The 14,270-nt window shown below is 39.7% G+C and overlaps 1 protein-coding gene across 4 annotated transcripts in view; it reads right to left on the minus strand.

Moving 5' to 3' along the window:
• Positions 1-12,653, minus strand: part of rtel1 (regulator of telomere elongation helicase 1) — a 58,999-nt gene extending 46,346 nt beyond the window's left edge. For 2 of the 4 annotated variants that reach the window (XM_024375443.2, XM_024375441.2), the window contains exons 1-13: positions 12,301-12,650; positions 11,750-11,948; positions 11,373-11,466; positions 11,197-11,278; positions 10,751-10,811; positions 10,369-10,444; positions 9,581-9,665; positions 7,106-7,171; positions 4,073-4,226; positions 3,799-3,837; positions 3,004-3,076; positions 626-723; positions 262-317 (exon numbers count right to left, since the gene is read on the minus strand). In XM_024375443.2, the coding sequence (XP_024231211.1) occupies positions 262-317; positions 626-723; positions 3,004-3,076; positions 3,799-3,837; positions 4,073-4,226; positions 7,106-7,171; positions 9,581-9,665; positions 10,369-10,444; positions 10,751-10,811; positions 11,197-11,278; positions 11,373-11,466; positions 11,750-11,948; positions 12,301-12,402 (1,185 nt within the window). In that variant the 5' untranslated portion in view covers positions 12,403-12,650. Of the gene's footprint in view, positions 1-261; positions 318-625; positions 724-3,003; positions 3,077-3,798; positions 3,838-4,072; positions 4,227-7,105; positions 7,172-9,580; positions 9,666-10,368; positions 10,445-10,750; positions 10,812-11,196; positions 11,279-11,372; positions 11,467-11,749; positions 11,959-12,300 lie in introns of all 4 variants that reach the window. The other 2 variants (XR_006079078.1, XM_042299368.1) reach the window with 2 other exon arrangements.
• Positions 12,654-14,270: the final 1,617 nt, after the last annotated feature.

The following is a 14,270-nucleotide window of genomic DNA, read 5'->3' on the forward strand; positions in this document are numbered from 1 at the left end:
TTATTTCAACCACATCTCCCTTCTCTAATCCCTCTATATCACTATATCATCCCCCTCTTCTTTCTATCCCTGATCCAGTTTCTTTACTTCCCTCTGTCCCATCTGTAGGACAGGAAACGCTCTGAAAATCATTAGGTCTGAGAAGTGCTCAACATCTTTCAATTCCAATGCAGTTTTTACATCTGCATATTTAGTGTAAAATTTTTATAAAAAACAAATACATGAAAGAAAAAAAAACAACGCTTTAAAAGTGCACCAAACCTGAATTATGTCCGCCAATTTCTGTAATCCAGTTGTGTTCATGAATATGCCTGGTTCTGTTAAAAGAAATAAACACTTATAGTATCACCTCCATCACTAACTATGTTCAGACACTCCGCATTCAAATGACAATGTAAGGTACAGCACTAGAAAAGGCAGTGAAAAGTGAAAGCAAATAATGGAAGGCGTAACTTAAATCCTAAAACTACAATGACTCAGGACTTCAGACAAGTGGACATACAATAGCTCAATAATAACGTTTTAGAATTTATTGAATTAGCTTTCAAAATGTTATTTTAGATTTGAACTTGATATCACATCAGAATGGCTGAATAAAGGGGAAGCCATATGAACAGAGACTCACTTCCAGCCAGATATCCAGTGATCTGCTCCAGGGCTTCAAAGATGGGCGTCCTTGTGTCAAATGTGAGGTGAGCCGTCTGGAACAACTCGTAGATGAAGCTGAGAGGGATGGTTTAAAGTGTACAGAATGTGGATGAGCGCTTTCTACGATTCATACCCCTTGACTTATTCAACATTTTGTTGTGTTACAGCCTGAATTCTAAACAGATTAATTAATTAATCCTCACCCAATAACCCATCATGACAAAGTGAAAACATGCTTTTTGAAATGTTTGCAAATGTATTGAAAAAGAAAGAGAAATATTTCATTTACATTAAGTATTCACACCCCTGAGTCAATAGATGATAGAATCCCCTTTGGCAGAGATTTCAGCTGTGAGTCTTTCTGGGTAAGTCTCTAAGAGCTTTGCACAACTGGAATGTACAACATTTGCACATTCATCAAGCTCTGCCAAGTTGGTTGTTGGCAATTACTAGACACCCATTTTCAAGTCAAAACTGTAACTAGGCCACTCAGGAACATTCAATGTCATCTTGGTAAGCAACTCCAGTGTATATTTGGCTTTGTGTTTTAGGTTTTTGTCCTGCTGAAAGCTGATTTTGTCTCCCAGAGTCTATTGGAAAGCACACTGAACCAGGTTTTCCTCTAGGATTTTGCCTGAGCTTAGTATTCAAGACATAATGTTCATTTCTTTGCCACATTTTTTGAAGTTTTACTTTAGTGCCTTATTGCAAACAGGATGTATGTTTTAGAATATTCTGTTCATATTCTGTAGTTATTTTCACTCTGTTATTTAGCTAGCTTGTGGAGTAACTACAATGTTGATCCATCCTCAGTTTTCTATCACAGCCATTAAACTCTAATTGTTTTAAAGTCACCATTGGCTCATGGTGAAATCACTGGGTAGTTTCCTTCATTCCGGCAAATGAGTTATGAAGGACGCCTGTATCTTTGTAGTGACGGTGTATTGATACACCATCCAGTGTGGTTAATAACCTCACCATGCTCAAAGGGTTATTCAATGTCTGCCCCCCCCCCCCCACCAATAGGTGCCCTTCTTTGCAAGGCATTTGTGGTTGAATCTGTGTTTGACATTCACTGCTCGACTGAGGGAACTCACAGATAATTGTTCAGTGCATTCGGAAAGTTTTCCACATTGTTACAGCCTTATTCTAAAAAGGTGTGTGCCTTTCCAAATCATGTCCAATCAATTTAATTTACCACAGGTGAACTGCAATCAAGTTGTAGAAACATCTCAAGGATGATCAATGAAAACAAGATGCAATTTCGAGTCTCATAGCAAAGGGTCTGAATACATATGTAAATAAGGCATTTGTTTTTTAATGTTAATATATTTGCAAAAATTTATATTTGTTTAATCCATTATAGAATAAGCCTGTAATGTAACAAAATGTGAAAAAAGTCAATGGGTCTGAATACTTTCCAAAGGCACTGTGTATACAGTGCCAGTCAAAAGTTGACACACCTACTCATGCAAGGGTTTTCATTCTTTTTTAAAACTATTTTCTACATTGTAGAATAATATTGAAGACATTAAAACTATGAAATAACACATATGGAATCGTGTAGTAACCAAAAGTGTTAAATCAAAATATATTCTATATTTGAGATTCTTCAATGTAGCCACCCTTTATCTTGATGACAGCTCTGCACAGACTTGGCAGTGTTTGAATAGTTATGTAAGTTATTTCTGTTTTTAAATTATAGTCGCAAACATTTCTAAAAACTTGTTTTCGTTTTGCCATTATGTGGTAGTGTGTGTAAATGGATTAAATAAAAACATTCTCTCATCAGTTTTAGAATAAGACTAACGTATCAAAATGTGGAAAAAGTCAAGGGGTTGGAATACTTTCCCAATGCACTGTATTTAGGCTTGCTACAGAAAAAAAATAAAGAAAAGGGTTGAATACTTATTGACTCAAGACATTTCACCTTTTCATTTTTAACATAATTCCACTTTGATATTATGGCGTGTAGGCCAGTTACATAATCTCTCAATTTAATCCATATTAAATTCAGCCTCTAATACAACAAAATATGGAAAAAGTGAAGGGGTGTGAATATTTTCTGAAGGCACTGTAAATGCAAGCATGATGCTTTGAAGGGCATTACAAAAAAAATACACTAATGTGCATGAAGTGTAAAATGTGCTTTACCCTTCATTATCTTTGGAGATGACAGCAGTAACCAAATGCATAGCCTGTCAAGTGCTTTTGCAATGGTGCTATGAGGTGAGTTCCAAAATAAATGCACCGACTTTATCTTTAATTCTCTTTTGGGCGGTGATGACAGCCATAATCAAAAACATCTCAATATTAATATCACGTATACCCTCTGCAAAACCCAGAAGCACACACCTTCCAGGTTTGGTGATCCCCTTGTCCGGCACGTCGTAAGAATCAATGGCCGCCTCCAGATCCAGAAGTATCTCTGCAAAAAACATTTATGTAAGAAGGGAGTTGTGCAGTACAATCTCTACGATATTACACATTTAAACCATTAGACACATTCATTGGTGAAATCCCATTCTTCTTAAAGCAGCAATCAGCAGTAGAAACAATAACAAAGCAGTCTCCCTTGCCCTGGTTTGGTAAAAACCTGAGGGATGGGGCTGGAGAAATGTAACCACTCTCAAATGCATAGGGCTAGAGATGCAAGAACTGACCATCCATATCAAAATGATAGTTTTAACCATGTGTTGAAGCTATATAGGGGGCGGCAGGTAGCCTAGTGGTTAGAGAGTTGGGCCAGTAACCGAAAGGTTGCTGGATCGCATCCCCATGCAGACAAGGTAAAAATCTGTCATTATGCCCCCTGAACAAAGGCATGATTCCCTGGTAGGCCGTCATTGTAAATAAGAATTTGTTCTTAACTGACTTGCCTAGATAAATAAAGGTTAACGTTTTAAAAAAATTATAGTTTTTGTTTAAAATGTTATTTGTTTACAACCATTGGCATAAAACAAGCTTATATTTTGGGTTCTGATAGGGTACGACTAAGCTCATAAGGCATTTATAAGTTCAATTCTTCATGAATCATTGGGTACATATAATTCATTTATAAGTCCAAAAATGGATGTAGCAACTGCTGAATGCTTCTTTTAAGAGAAGAGTGTATGATGGTTGCATGACAAACAGGATAAAATAACTTACGTTTTATTTTAGCAACGGTGGTTATGTCCAATTTCAAACCTGGAATGAAAGAATTATTAAAGGTGGCACTTTCAAATTTAAAAAAAACTGTTTCCGTTTCAAATTGAACAATGTAGTAAAATTATTGTCATAATACAATTCACACGTTACTCAATCAATGGAACCAGGAGGACATTACTTCATTGATCTCTGCATATGAATATAGGGGGGGAGAAATCATGAATGCTTGTCCTACAATGAGTTTGCAAATTGTGTGGACAATAATTATTCTGACCCCCATTTATGGATTCCATATTGAAGTCCTCTGAGACGTCTCCTCGCCCGGCCTCTTTGGCCTGCTCCGCTAGCAGCTTGTCCACAGCATCGATAGCTGATGCCAGGTCGTAGGGCGTGAGGTCAAAGGATGTGGACTCCTCACACATCTTTTCCTGTGGGCATTTTTAAGTGGTCAGAGCAGTCAGAGGAAAAATTTACAGTGGTTCATGTTCATAAGGGTAAACAACAGAAACAGTTTCCTTTGTTTTGCAAATGAAAAGGACTACTTTGTTTTCAAAACATCCAGGTAGTCCATCCCTGTTTGTCAGTTTTCTTCCGTTTAGTGCCTAATGGATATTTTCCTGTTCATGAGTTTTGCACAAAGTGCTAAATACCTGAAAAATTGTCTCGTTATACCTGGTAATGGTTGAACCGTAATCCGCCATGCTTAAACCTTTAATGGAGGAATATATTAGGATGTTGGTGAATAATTTCTGCAGATACTCTCAAGCTCTGTCAGGTTGGATGGGGAGCATCGCTTTACAGCTATTTTCAGGTCTCTCCAAAGATGTTAGATCATGTTCAAGTCCGGGCTCTGGCTGGGCCACTCAAGGACATTCAGAGATTGGTCCCAAAGCCACTCCTGCAGCCGAAGCCACATCTTGGCTGTGTGCTAACGGTTGTTGTCCTGTTGGAAGGCGAACCTTCCTTTTGGCAAACTCCAAGCAGGCTGTCATGTGTCTTTGACTGAGGAGTGGCTTCCGTCTGGCCACTCCACAATAAAGGCCTTATTGGTGGAGAGCTGTGGAGATGGGAGAACCTTCCAGAAGGACAACCATCTTCACAGAGGAACTCTGGAGCTCTGTCAGGTTGACCATCGGGTTCTTGGTCACCTCCCTGACCAAGGCCCTTCTCCCCGATTGCCAGCTCTAGGAAGAGTCTTGGTGGTTCCAAACTTCTTCCATTTAAGAATGGTAGAGGCCACCATGTTACTGGGGACCTTCAATGCTGCAGACATGTTTTTATACACAATCCTGTCTCGGAGCTCTACAGACAATTCTTTTGACCTCATGGCTTGGTTATTGCTCGGACATGCACTGTCAACTTGAATTTACCATAGGTGGACTCCAATCAAGTTGTACAAACATCTCAATGATGATCAATGAAAGTCTCATAGCAAAAAGGTCTGAATACTTATGTAAAAAAAATATATATATTTTTTAAATAAATTGGCAACAATATTTTTTTTAAACTGTTTTCGCTTAATCATTATGGGTTTGTGTGTGTTGATTGATGAGGAAAATGTTTTATTTAATCCATTTTAGAATAAGGCTGTAACGTAACAAAATGTGGAAAAAGTGAAGGGGTCTGAATACTTTCCAAATGCACTGTATAGTACTGCAGTAGGCAATCAGAGTTGGGAGAATGTAGAGACAACAGCCAGCAGCCAACCACTTGGCAGCCTTCCAGATTGTTCTCAAAGTTGTAATAACTCCAAACTCCTGGACGGGGCAGGGGGTTGGAGGAAGACACAGAGAGACAGGAGGCTGCCACTGAAAGCAAACCGGTTTTGCCTGAAATTAAAATGGAGACATAATAAATAAATCAATGTGGCTGGTTCTCGTTTTTTCTTCCAACCTATAAAATGGATTGAAGTTGGGGCTTGGGGGGACTAGGGGTGGCAGTGTCGACACACTATGGATGCAGATCTCGATTATTTGGCTTAGTCATGCTCGTGCTCGGCAGTTTCTGTTTGTCTGGCAGTCATTTTATGGCTGCTCTTTAGTTTCACAAAAGCAGACTACAGCTACTGCTGCTGATGCCTTACTGAAATAAATATAGCTCAACTCTCTATCCACACAGTGAAAAACAATAGTTGTAAAGGAAAGCCAACAGTGTGACGAGGGCTATAATGATGATAATGGACATTTTTCTCACAGGGGTGAAGCCAATCAGGGCCACGTTCAGTAGGCAAACATTGTGGATAGAAATGTACTATTTATAACAAATATGCCTCTCTGACTCTATTCATGACCATGTTCCACAATGTTATAGTGCTGTGCGATGTTTGTTCTTGGTAGCCATGAGGAGTTGGTTTTGGAGCATATGACTGCCGGGTTATTATTGCAAAGTCAGAGGCTCCTATTAGTGCTGGGAGGCTGGGCAACAACAGCCTTGCGTGACTTGCACATCGCCTCCCTATGTTCTATTCCGTACCCCACTCCGATCTGGTTGAGGTCTAAAAAGGCAGGCAGGGAGGCTGTACACTGACTGCAGTGCGGTGTGTGTGATCAGGCAGTGGCCAGATTGCATAACACCCAGAGGAGAGCAGGTTGTTCTCAGGCTCTCTCACGGAAGGCTGCCACACTGGCTCTGGCTGGAGGCGGTTTAATAGGACACACCAGGATAGTGTTGTTCAGTAGGAAGAAAAGGTTGTAAAAAGGCAAGGTACTACCTGAATTTGTCCAGTAATACTTTTTTGATTTTCATGTTTTACAGTGTGCTTTAGTGAACACAACCCTGAAGGTAGAGGATAGAAAATAACTGGGATAAAACAGAGAAGTATTAAAATACCCTCAAATAAAAAAGGTGACATTCTGTATAGTTGATTCACGAAGCATTTGATCTCAAATCCAATATGCTGAAGTAAAGAGACAAATTAAAATATTTAGCTTTACTTTCCAAATAAATGCATAGGGGAGTGTATATTGATGAAATGTGTTGGTGGTATTTTTTGCAACTTGCAGTTTTACATATATTTTTTGCAGAACTGTGTGCACAAGTGGCAATGTGCCCCATCAACATCCTCTTGTAAAAAAGTGTATCTTCCTATTGTGCCCCAATGAAGGCATTTAGCCCCAAAAAAGTGCTTTGGATAATCGACTACCTTAAAATTGTATTAACATTTTCCTTTATTAAGAGAGGCAGAATGCTTTATATCTTCATGGAACTTAGATGTTTCAAAATGGTGTTGGGTGAAGAAGGGGATCATCAATTATCAATGACCTCCATTGCTCATGAATAAACCAAGGAGACCTGCAGTCCAACTTACCACGTTATGCGCTTCGTCGAAAATGACCACTGCCCCTTTCAACTCGATGTTGTGCGCTCTGCGACTCTGTCAAGCAATGAGGAAGAAATGTAAAATTAATTGTGAAGAGCACAATTTTGTGAAAATCTACTTTACAAGATTTTAAAAGCCCATATGTAGTCTGTATGCATCCATGTCATGACTAAAACATGCTAATATAGCAGACTAAAATAAGCCTGACAGGGGTTTAATGGCTAGCACATGAGAAACCTGTGCTGTAAGTAAGATTGACCAAGTACCTAAAAGCAGCACTTACAGACCCTTTCAAGGCAAGCATGACACAGCAGTTTCTAACAAAGCCTACATTTGTATTACTATTAAGCAACTAACTGAAATCTAAAATATTGCATTATAACTTTGCAGAGAGAGAAAAGAGACAATGATACAGTGCCTTGCGAAAGTATTCGGCCCCTTTGAACTTTGCGACCTTTTGCCACATTTCAGGCTTCAAACATAAAGATATAAAACTGTATTTTTTTGTGAAGAATCAACAACAAGTGGGACACAATCATGAAGTGGAACGACATTTATTGGATATTTCAAACTTTTTTAACAAATTAAAAACTGAAAAATTGGGCGTGCAAAATTATTCAGCCCCTTTACTTTCAGTGCAGCAAACTCTCTCCAGAAGTTCAGTGAGGATCTCTGAATGATCCAATGTTGAACTAAATGACTAATGATGATAAATACAATCCACCTGTGTGTAATCAAGTCTCCGTATAAATGCACCTGCACTGTGATAGTCTCAGAGGTCCGTTAAAAGCGCAGAGAGCATCATGAAGAACAAGGAACACACCAGGCAGGTCCGAGATACTGTTGTGAAGAAGTTTAAAGCCGGATTTGGATACAAAAAGATTTCCCAAGCTTTAAACATCCCAAGGAGCACTGTGCAAGCGATAATATTGAAATGGAAGGAGTATCAGACCACTGCAAATCTACCAAGACCTGGCCGTCCCTCTAAACTTTCAGCTCATACAAGGAGAAGACTGATCAGAGATGCAGCCAAGAGGCCCATGATCACTCTGGATGAACTGCAGAGATCTACAGCTGAGGTGGGAGACTCTGTCCATAGGACAACAATCAGTCGTATATTGCACAAATCTGGCCTTTATGGAAGAGTGGCAAGAAGAAAGCCATTTCTTAAAGATAACCATAAAAAGTGTTGTTTAAAGTTTGCCACAAGCCACCTGGGAGACACACCAAACATGTGGAAGAAGGTGCTCTGGTCAGATGAAACCAAAATTGAACTTTTTGGCAACAATGCAAAACGTTATGTTTGGCGTAAAAGCAACACAGCTCATCAGTCCCTGAACATACCATCCCCACTGTCAAACATGGTGGTGGCAGCATCATGGTTTGGGCCTGCAGTATTTTTTTCTTCAGCAGGGACACTTGGTGGGAAGATGGTTAAAATTGATGGGAAGATGGATGGAGCCAAATACAGGACCATTCTGGAAGAAAACCTGATGGAGTCTGCAAAAGACCTGAGACTGGGACAGGGAAGATGGTTAAAATTGATTTGTCTTCCAACAAGACATTTGTCTTCCAACAAGACAATGATCCAAAACATAAAGCAAAATCTACAATGGAATGGTTCAAAAATAAACATATCCAGGTGTTAGAATGGCCAAGTCAAAGTCCAGACCTGAATCCAATCGAGAATCTGTGGAAAGAACTGAAAACTGCTGTTCACAAATGCTCTCCATCCAACCTCACTGAGCTCGAGCTGTTTTGCAAGGAGGAATGGGAAAAAATTTCAGTCTCTCGATGTGCAAAACTGATAGACATACCCCAAGCGACTTACAGCTGTAATCGCAGCAAAAGGTGGCGCTACAAAGTATTAACTTAAGGGGGCTGAATAATTTTGCACGCCCAATTTTTCAGTTTTTGATTTGTTAAAAAAGTTTGAAATATCCAATAAATGTCGTTCCACTTCATGACTGTGTCCCACTTGTTGTTGATTCTTCACAAAAAAATACAGTTTTATATCTTTATGTTTGAAGCCTGAAATGTGGCAAAAGATCAAAGTTCAAGGGGGCCGAATACTTTCGCAAGGCACTGTACATCATAACGAGCAGTTACATTTGATTCAACAAAGCCAGTCAACTGACAGGTCAACAAATCTTACTTGGTAGCATTGGATATACTGTTTGATCCTCTGTGAATTCTTGTTTGATTAAGTAAATGACTTGCTAGTACTATAAAGCTAAAGAACGGTCAAGACCATTTACAGGGAGAAATGATTGTGCCTTCTCATACATCAGGGTCGTATTCACTTGGCACCAAACAGAGGACAACAGACTTGGAAAGAGAGGGACTAACTTATCCAATAAGAAACCTTTGTTTTTGTGCAAAACAATTTGCTACAGTGTGCACTAATAAATACAACCCATATGGCCTCGCATTCTCAGAATCACAGAGGAACACTTGGCTCACCTTTGGATCCAGGAGATAGTTGTAAGGCATGAATATGATTTCTGCCTGCTGTTTCAAGGAACGTGAGAGGTAGTATGGGCAGACCCTATGGAAACAAGGCAACTGTGAGACAAAGAAAAAGGGATGCTCCAGGAAACCAATACATCTTAAAAATAGGGATATTAAAAAGTCATCTCCAGAAATAAGTCAATGATTGCATGAAGAAAGAGTATGGCAGAGAGAAAAAAACAGATGAGTTCAGTGTGATTTGGAATGAAGATGATAGGCACAGGTTAAAGACTGAATTCAATGAATCTTCATTAATAAGTATGAAAAGAATTGACCTTGTAAAAACACAAGTCTCAAACTAAACCTCCCTGGCAAAACTGTAGTTGAGTGAATAATTACAAATCCCATATAGCTACATCCAAAAGTTTGCCTCTAGTCCTTACACCCCCTGCCTATCTGAATTGCAAGACAAATTAATTACAAAACATAATGCCTCAAAATACATCCTCCTGTTTCCCAGGTTTCTATTAGTTGCCAGTGGGGGTGGCACATCAGAGGGAATCCAGTAGGCTGCCATACTCTAACTGATGGCTCCAGCTATAACTGAAAGCCTTCATATCTGGCAACCGGCATCCCCTGAAACAGCCTTCGTAGCTTAAATGCGCCAGAGACATTAATATTCCAATATGCCCTCCACAAACAAGACTAATGATACCGGTTTGTAACCTAGCTGGTGAGGCTAGGGGTTTGGAAGAAGGGGTGGAATAGTACAAGAAGAGGTGGAATGGGAGACTGCATACCTTTGCTTGTTGCCAGCTTTCACCAGATCTTCAACATCCAAAATGGAGTTCACCAGGTCTTTATCCATGCTCTTCTCTGGAGATGGGAGAAAATCAAAGATCCGATTTCACAATTAATTGCAGGGATTTTAATTAATTAAACTATTGGTCAATGACAATTACTATGTTGGGGGGGGGTGAGACAGCTGTACACAACAGCTTATGAACTTCTGTTTTTACTAGATTTTGTCGATGCCGTCAATCATAGAGGATAATAAAAGTCAGTGCTTAAAGACAGTACCAGGCATAAAGATACACATATTACTAGTTTAATATATTATAGTAGTGTTCTATTTAATTCTGTGGTATGAGCCATCCTCTCTCAATCTCTTTACACACATACCTTCAACATTGTTGTAGAAGACGCAAGACCTGGTGGATATCTTTTGCCTACACATGTGAACCTAGGAAGAGGATACCATGTCAGTCAGATTCAGGATATATCAACTGAGGCTCTGAAATCCCAAAAATAATGTCTAACATGTATATTTCTGGATAAAAACAAGTTGTAAAGGACAGAATGTGTTATTTATACCATAAAGATTGAAAACTGTAAATCATGTATTGTAGAAGCAAAACATATGGATTTGGTAAAGTGATTAGAACAGGGTATAGACTGATTTGGTAAAGACAGAACACAAACTAATTTGATGCCTCACACATTCTGACTTGACATCTACTAATTGCACATTGACAGAAGCTCACTGCACCTCTACTGTCCACCCTAATATGGTTGATTCATCACAAGCTGTGTTGACCTCTCCAACTTTATTCCTATCCTTTCTGTACCTTAAGGTGGTTGCTCTCCTGACGCATCACCTCCGGGTTAATACAAAGCTGCTCCCTGGATCCTAACACGCACACTTTGGGCCTGAAAGTCAGAAAACAACACCATTTTAACACTGACGATAATTGCAACGTACACAAGGGTGTGAGTCTTCTAGGATTAACAAGAAGGCCCTTACCTGTAGGAAGTGTTCTTTAACTCATTAATGACCTGGGTCAGCTGAGAATGTGTCCTGGATGCATAAATGATCTTTGGAATATCAGTATAATAAGCTACAAGGGACAAAGACATCATAAAAGGGATTAAAAAATGTATTAACATACAGGTGTAAATATAAAAGCATGGTGATCTACTAAAGAAAACGAAATGTAGTATGTATAAACCGTGTTAAGAGAAACAACATATTCTGATCAATACTGATACAAACTATGTGAACTGGACTGCATATTTTGCTGAATTAGCCTAGTTTTGCAATCAGCAACATCGGGATGGCAGTTATATGATAGATTAGCCGTTTTTCATGCAGAACAGATGCCATGTGTGTGGTGCCCATACTTGTTGTGTCTCCATCTGTTGCAGCGGTCCCCCACGATGCCAATGGTGTGTTGGGGAAAAGCTCTGCTCCTCCCATTTTTTCTGCTATCTTCCTGGCAGAAATTGTGTCTTTGAAGTAGTCCTTCCAGGCAAGGGTGGCACACAGAAGGCATAGGGTTTTGCCCGTGCCTGTCGGACTCTCCAGAACCCCATTTACCTTCTGAAATACACTTATTAAAATGTGTTTTAACCAAAAAGTTTCAATAGCGTTCCCCTTGCACTGCTGAAAATCTGTTGGTTTGTGTAGCGGCCACTGTCCATACATGGGGATTAAGAGTTTACATGTCCACTGTCGCTAGGTTGTTTACATTAGACTTTTAAAAATTATTAATTTGTATTAATTCCTACATGTATTAATTCAGGTTGATAGCTAGCTAATTTATCTGAACATGTTGACCCACCTCAATCTGACCCGACTGCCAATGACATTTCACAAAAAATGCACTTCCTGGATAGCTTGCTAACTTTGATAGCAAGATGGGCATGTTTGAGGGTCCATAAAGCACACTTACGTTTTGTAGACACTCAATCACCTTGCTCATATAATCCTTCTGACATTCGTATGGGGTGAAAGGGAAATCCACATTTATCCCTTTCAAAGTCAGGGGAGGCATTGTTTTTCAGCAGGCTCGCGCAGCTTGCTAGCTGGCTACATTAGCAGATTAGTAAACGAGCTCTTTAGCTAAAGCAACCTAACAAGTACCGGCTGTCAAGCCACAGACAGAACTGGTCAGCACCTGAAACATAACTAAAGCTGTATGAAAGATGTATCTCCCCGAATTCAAATTACCGGAATTAAAGACAGTCAATGCGGTTCAACTTTCATGCTTGGCGCGAACTCACTGCTTTCACACATGCGCAAAGATTACAAGCAAAGGCATGGCTCTTTGCTGCCTCTTGATAGGCTCATCTACTAACTCGATGGACATTAGATTATTATGTGCTCTGACTGTTGATGTGTTTGCTTGAATTGAATTTGTATAGTGGCAAATGTTTATAGTCTTTATTCACAACATAATGTCTGTGATATTGTCCCGGCAGTGTCATTGATATGAAATCAAAGACATTTTGCGCACACACACACGTGCAGACTACACAACCACACTCATAGACAGACAAACATGCTAGGAGGTATGCTCACTTTCTCTCTGGTAAATTAGCAGAGCACTCAGAAAAGAACAAAAGCGCTTTATAAACCGGGTGGTTCGAGCCCTGAATGCTGATTGTCTGAAACAGTGTTATAGCACGGGTATGACAAAACAATACTTTTATTGTTCTAATTACTTTGGTAAACAGTTTATAATAGCAATAAGGCACCTCCGGGATTTGTGGTATATGGCCAACATACCAAGGCTAATGGCTGCATCCAGGTACTTACTCTGCATTGTGTCATGTGTACGCAATGGTATATTGGCCATAGACAGTACCACAAGTCCTTGGTCCTTATTGCTTAATTAGACATAATGTATTCGTTGTAGAAGTTGATCTCAAAAAGCCAGACAGAAGTAGATAATAATTGTTATTCTGTCTCTCACTGTTCAAATAAACCTACCATTAAAATTATAGATTGATCATTTCTTTGTCAGTGGGCATTCTTTGTCAGTGGGATCCAATACTTTTTTCCCTCACTGTATATATTTTATATTTTTAATTCTTTAAAGTAGCCACCCTTTGCCTTGATGACAGTTTTGCATACTCTTGGCATTCTCTAAACCAGCTTCACCTGTAATGATTGTCCAACATCCTTTTCCAACAGAAGGAGTTCCCACATATGCTGAGCACTTGTTGGATGCTTTTCCTTCACTCTGCGGTCCAACTCATCCCAAACCATCTCAATTGGGTTGAAGTCGGGTGATTGTGGTCATCTGACCAATGTCAAGGGGTCTGAATACTTTCCGAATTCACTGTAGATACAGTTGAAGTCAAAAGTTTACATACACTTAGGTTGGGGTCATTAAAACTCATGTTTCAACCACTCCACAAATTTCTTGTTAACAAACTATATTTTGGCAAGTCGGTTAGGACATCTACTTTGCGCATGACACAGGTAATTTGTCTGTAGATAGAAAGATAGATACACTACAAAAGTATGTGGTCACCCCTTCAAGTGCATTCTTCTATTTCAGCCACACCCGTTGCTGACAGGTGTATAAAATCGAGCACAAAGCCATGCAATCTCCGAAGATGAACATTGGTAGTAGAATGGGCCGTATTGAAGAGGTCAGTGACTTTCAACGTGGCACCATCATAGGATGCCACCTTTCAGTTGGAGCTGCTCCTGTCAACTGTAAGTGTTGTTATTGTGAAGTGAAAAGGTCTAGGAGCAACAACGGCTCAGCCACAAAGTGGTAGGCCAGACAAGCTCACAGTACGGGACACCTGAGTGCTGTAGCATGTAGTGCTTAAAAATGGTTGGTCCTCGGTTGCAACACTCACTACCGAGTTCCAAACGGCCTCTGGAAGCAATGTCAGCACACAACCA

The sequence above is a fragment of the Oncorhynchus tshawytscha genome, linkage group LG16 (assembly GCF_018296145.1).
Source record: "Oncorhynchus tshawytscha isolate Ot180627B linkage group LG16, Otsh_v2.0, whole genome shotgun sequence".
Lineage (NCBI taxonomy): Eukaryota > Metazoa > Chordata > Actinopteri > Salmoniformes > Salmonidae > Oncorhynchus > Oncorhynchus tshawytscha.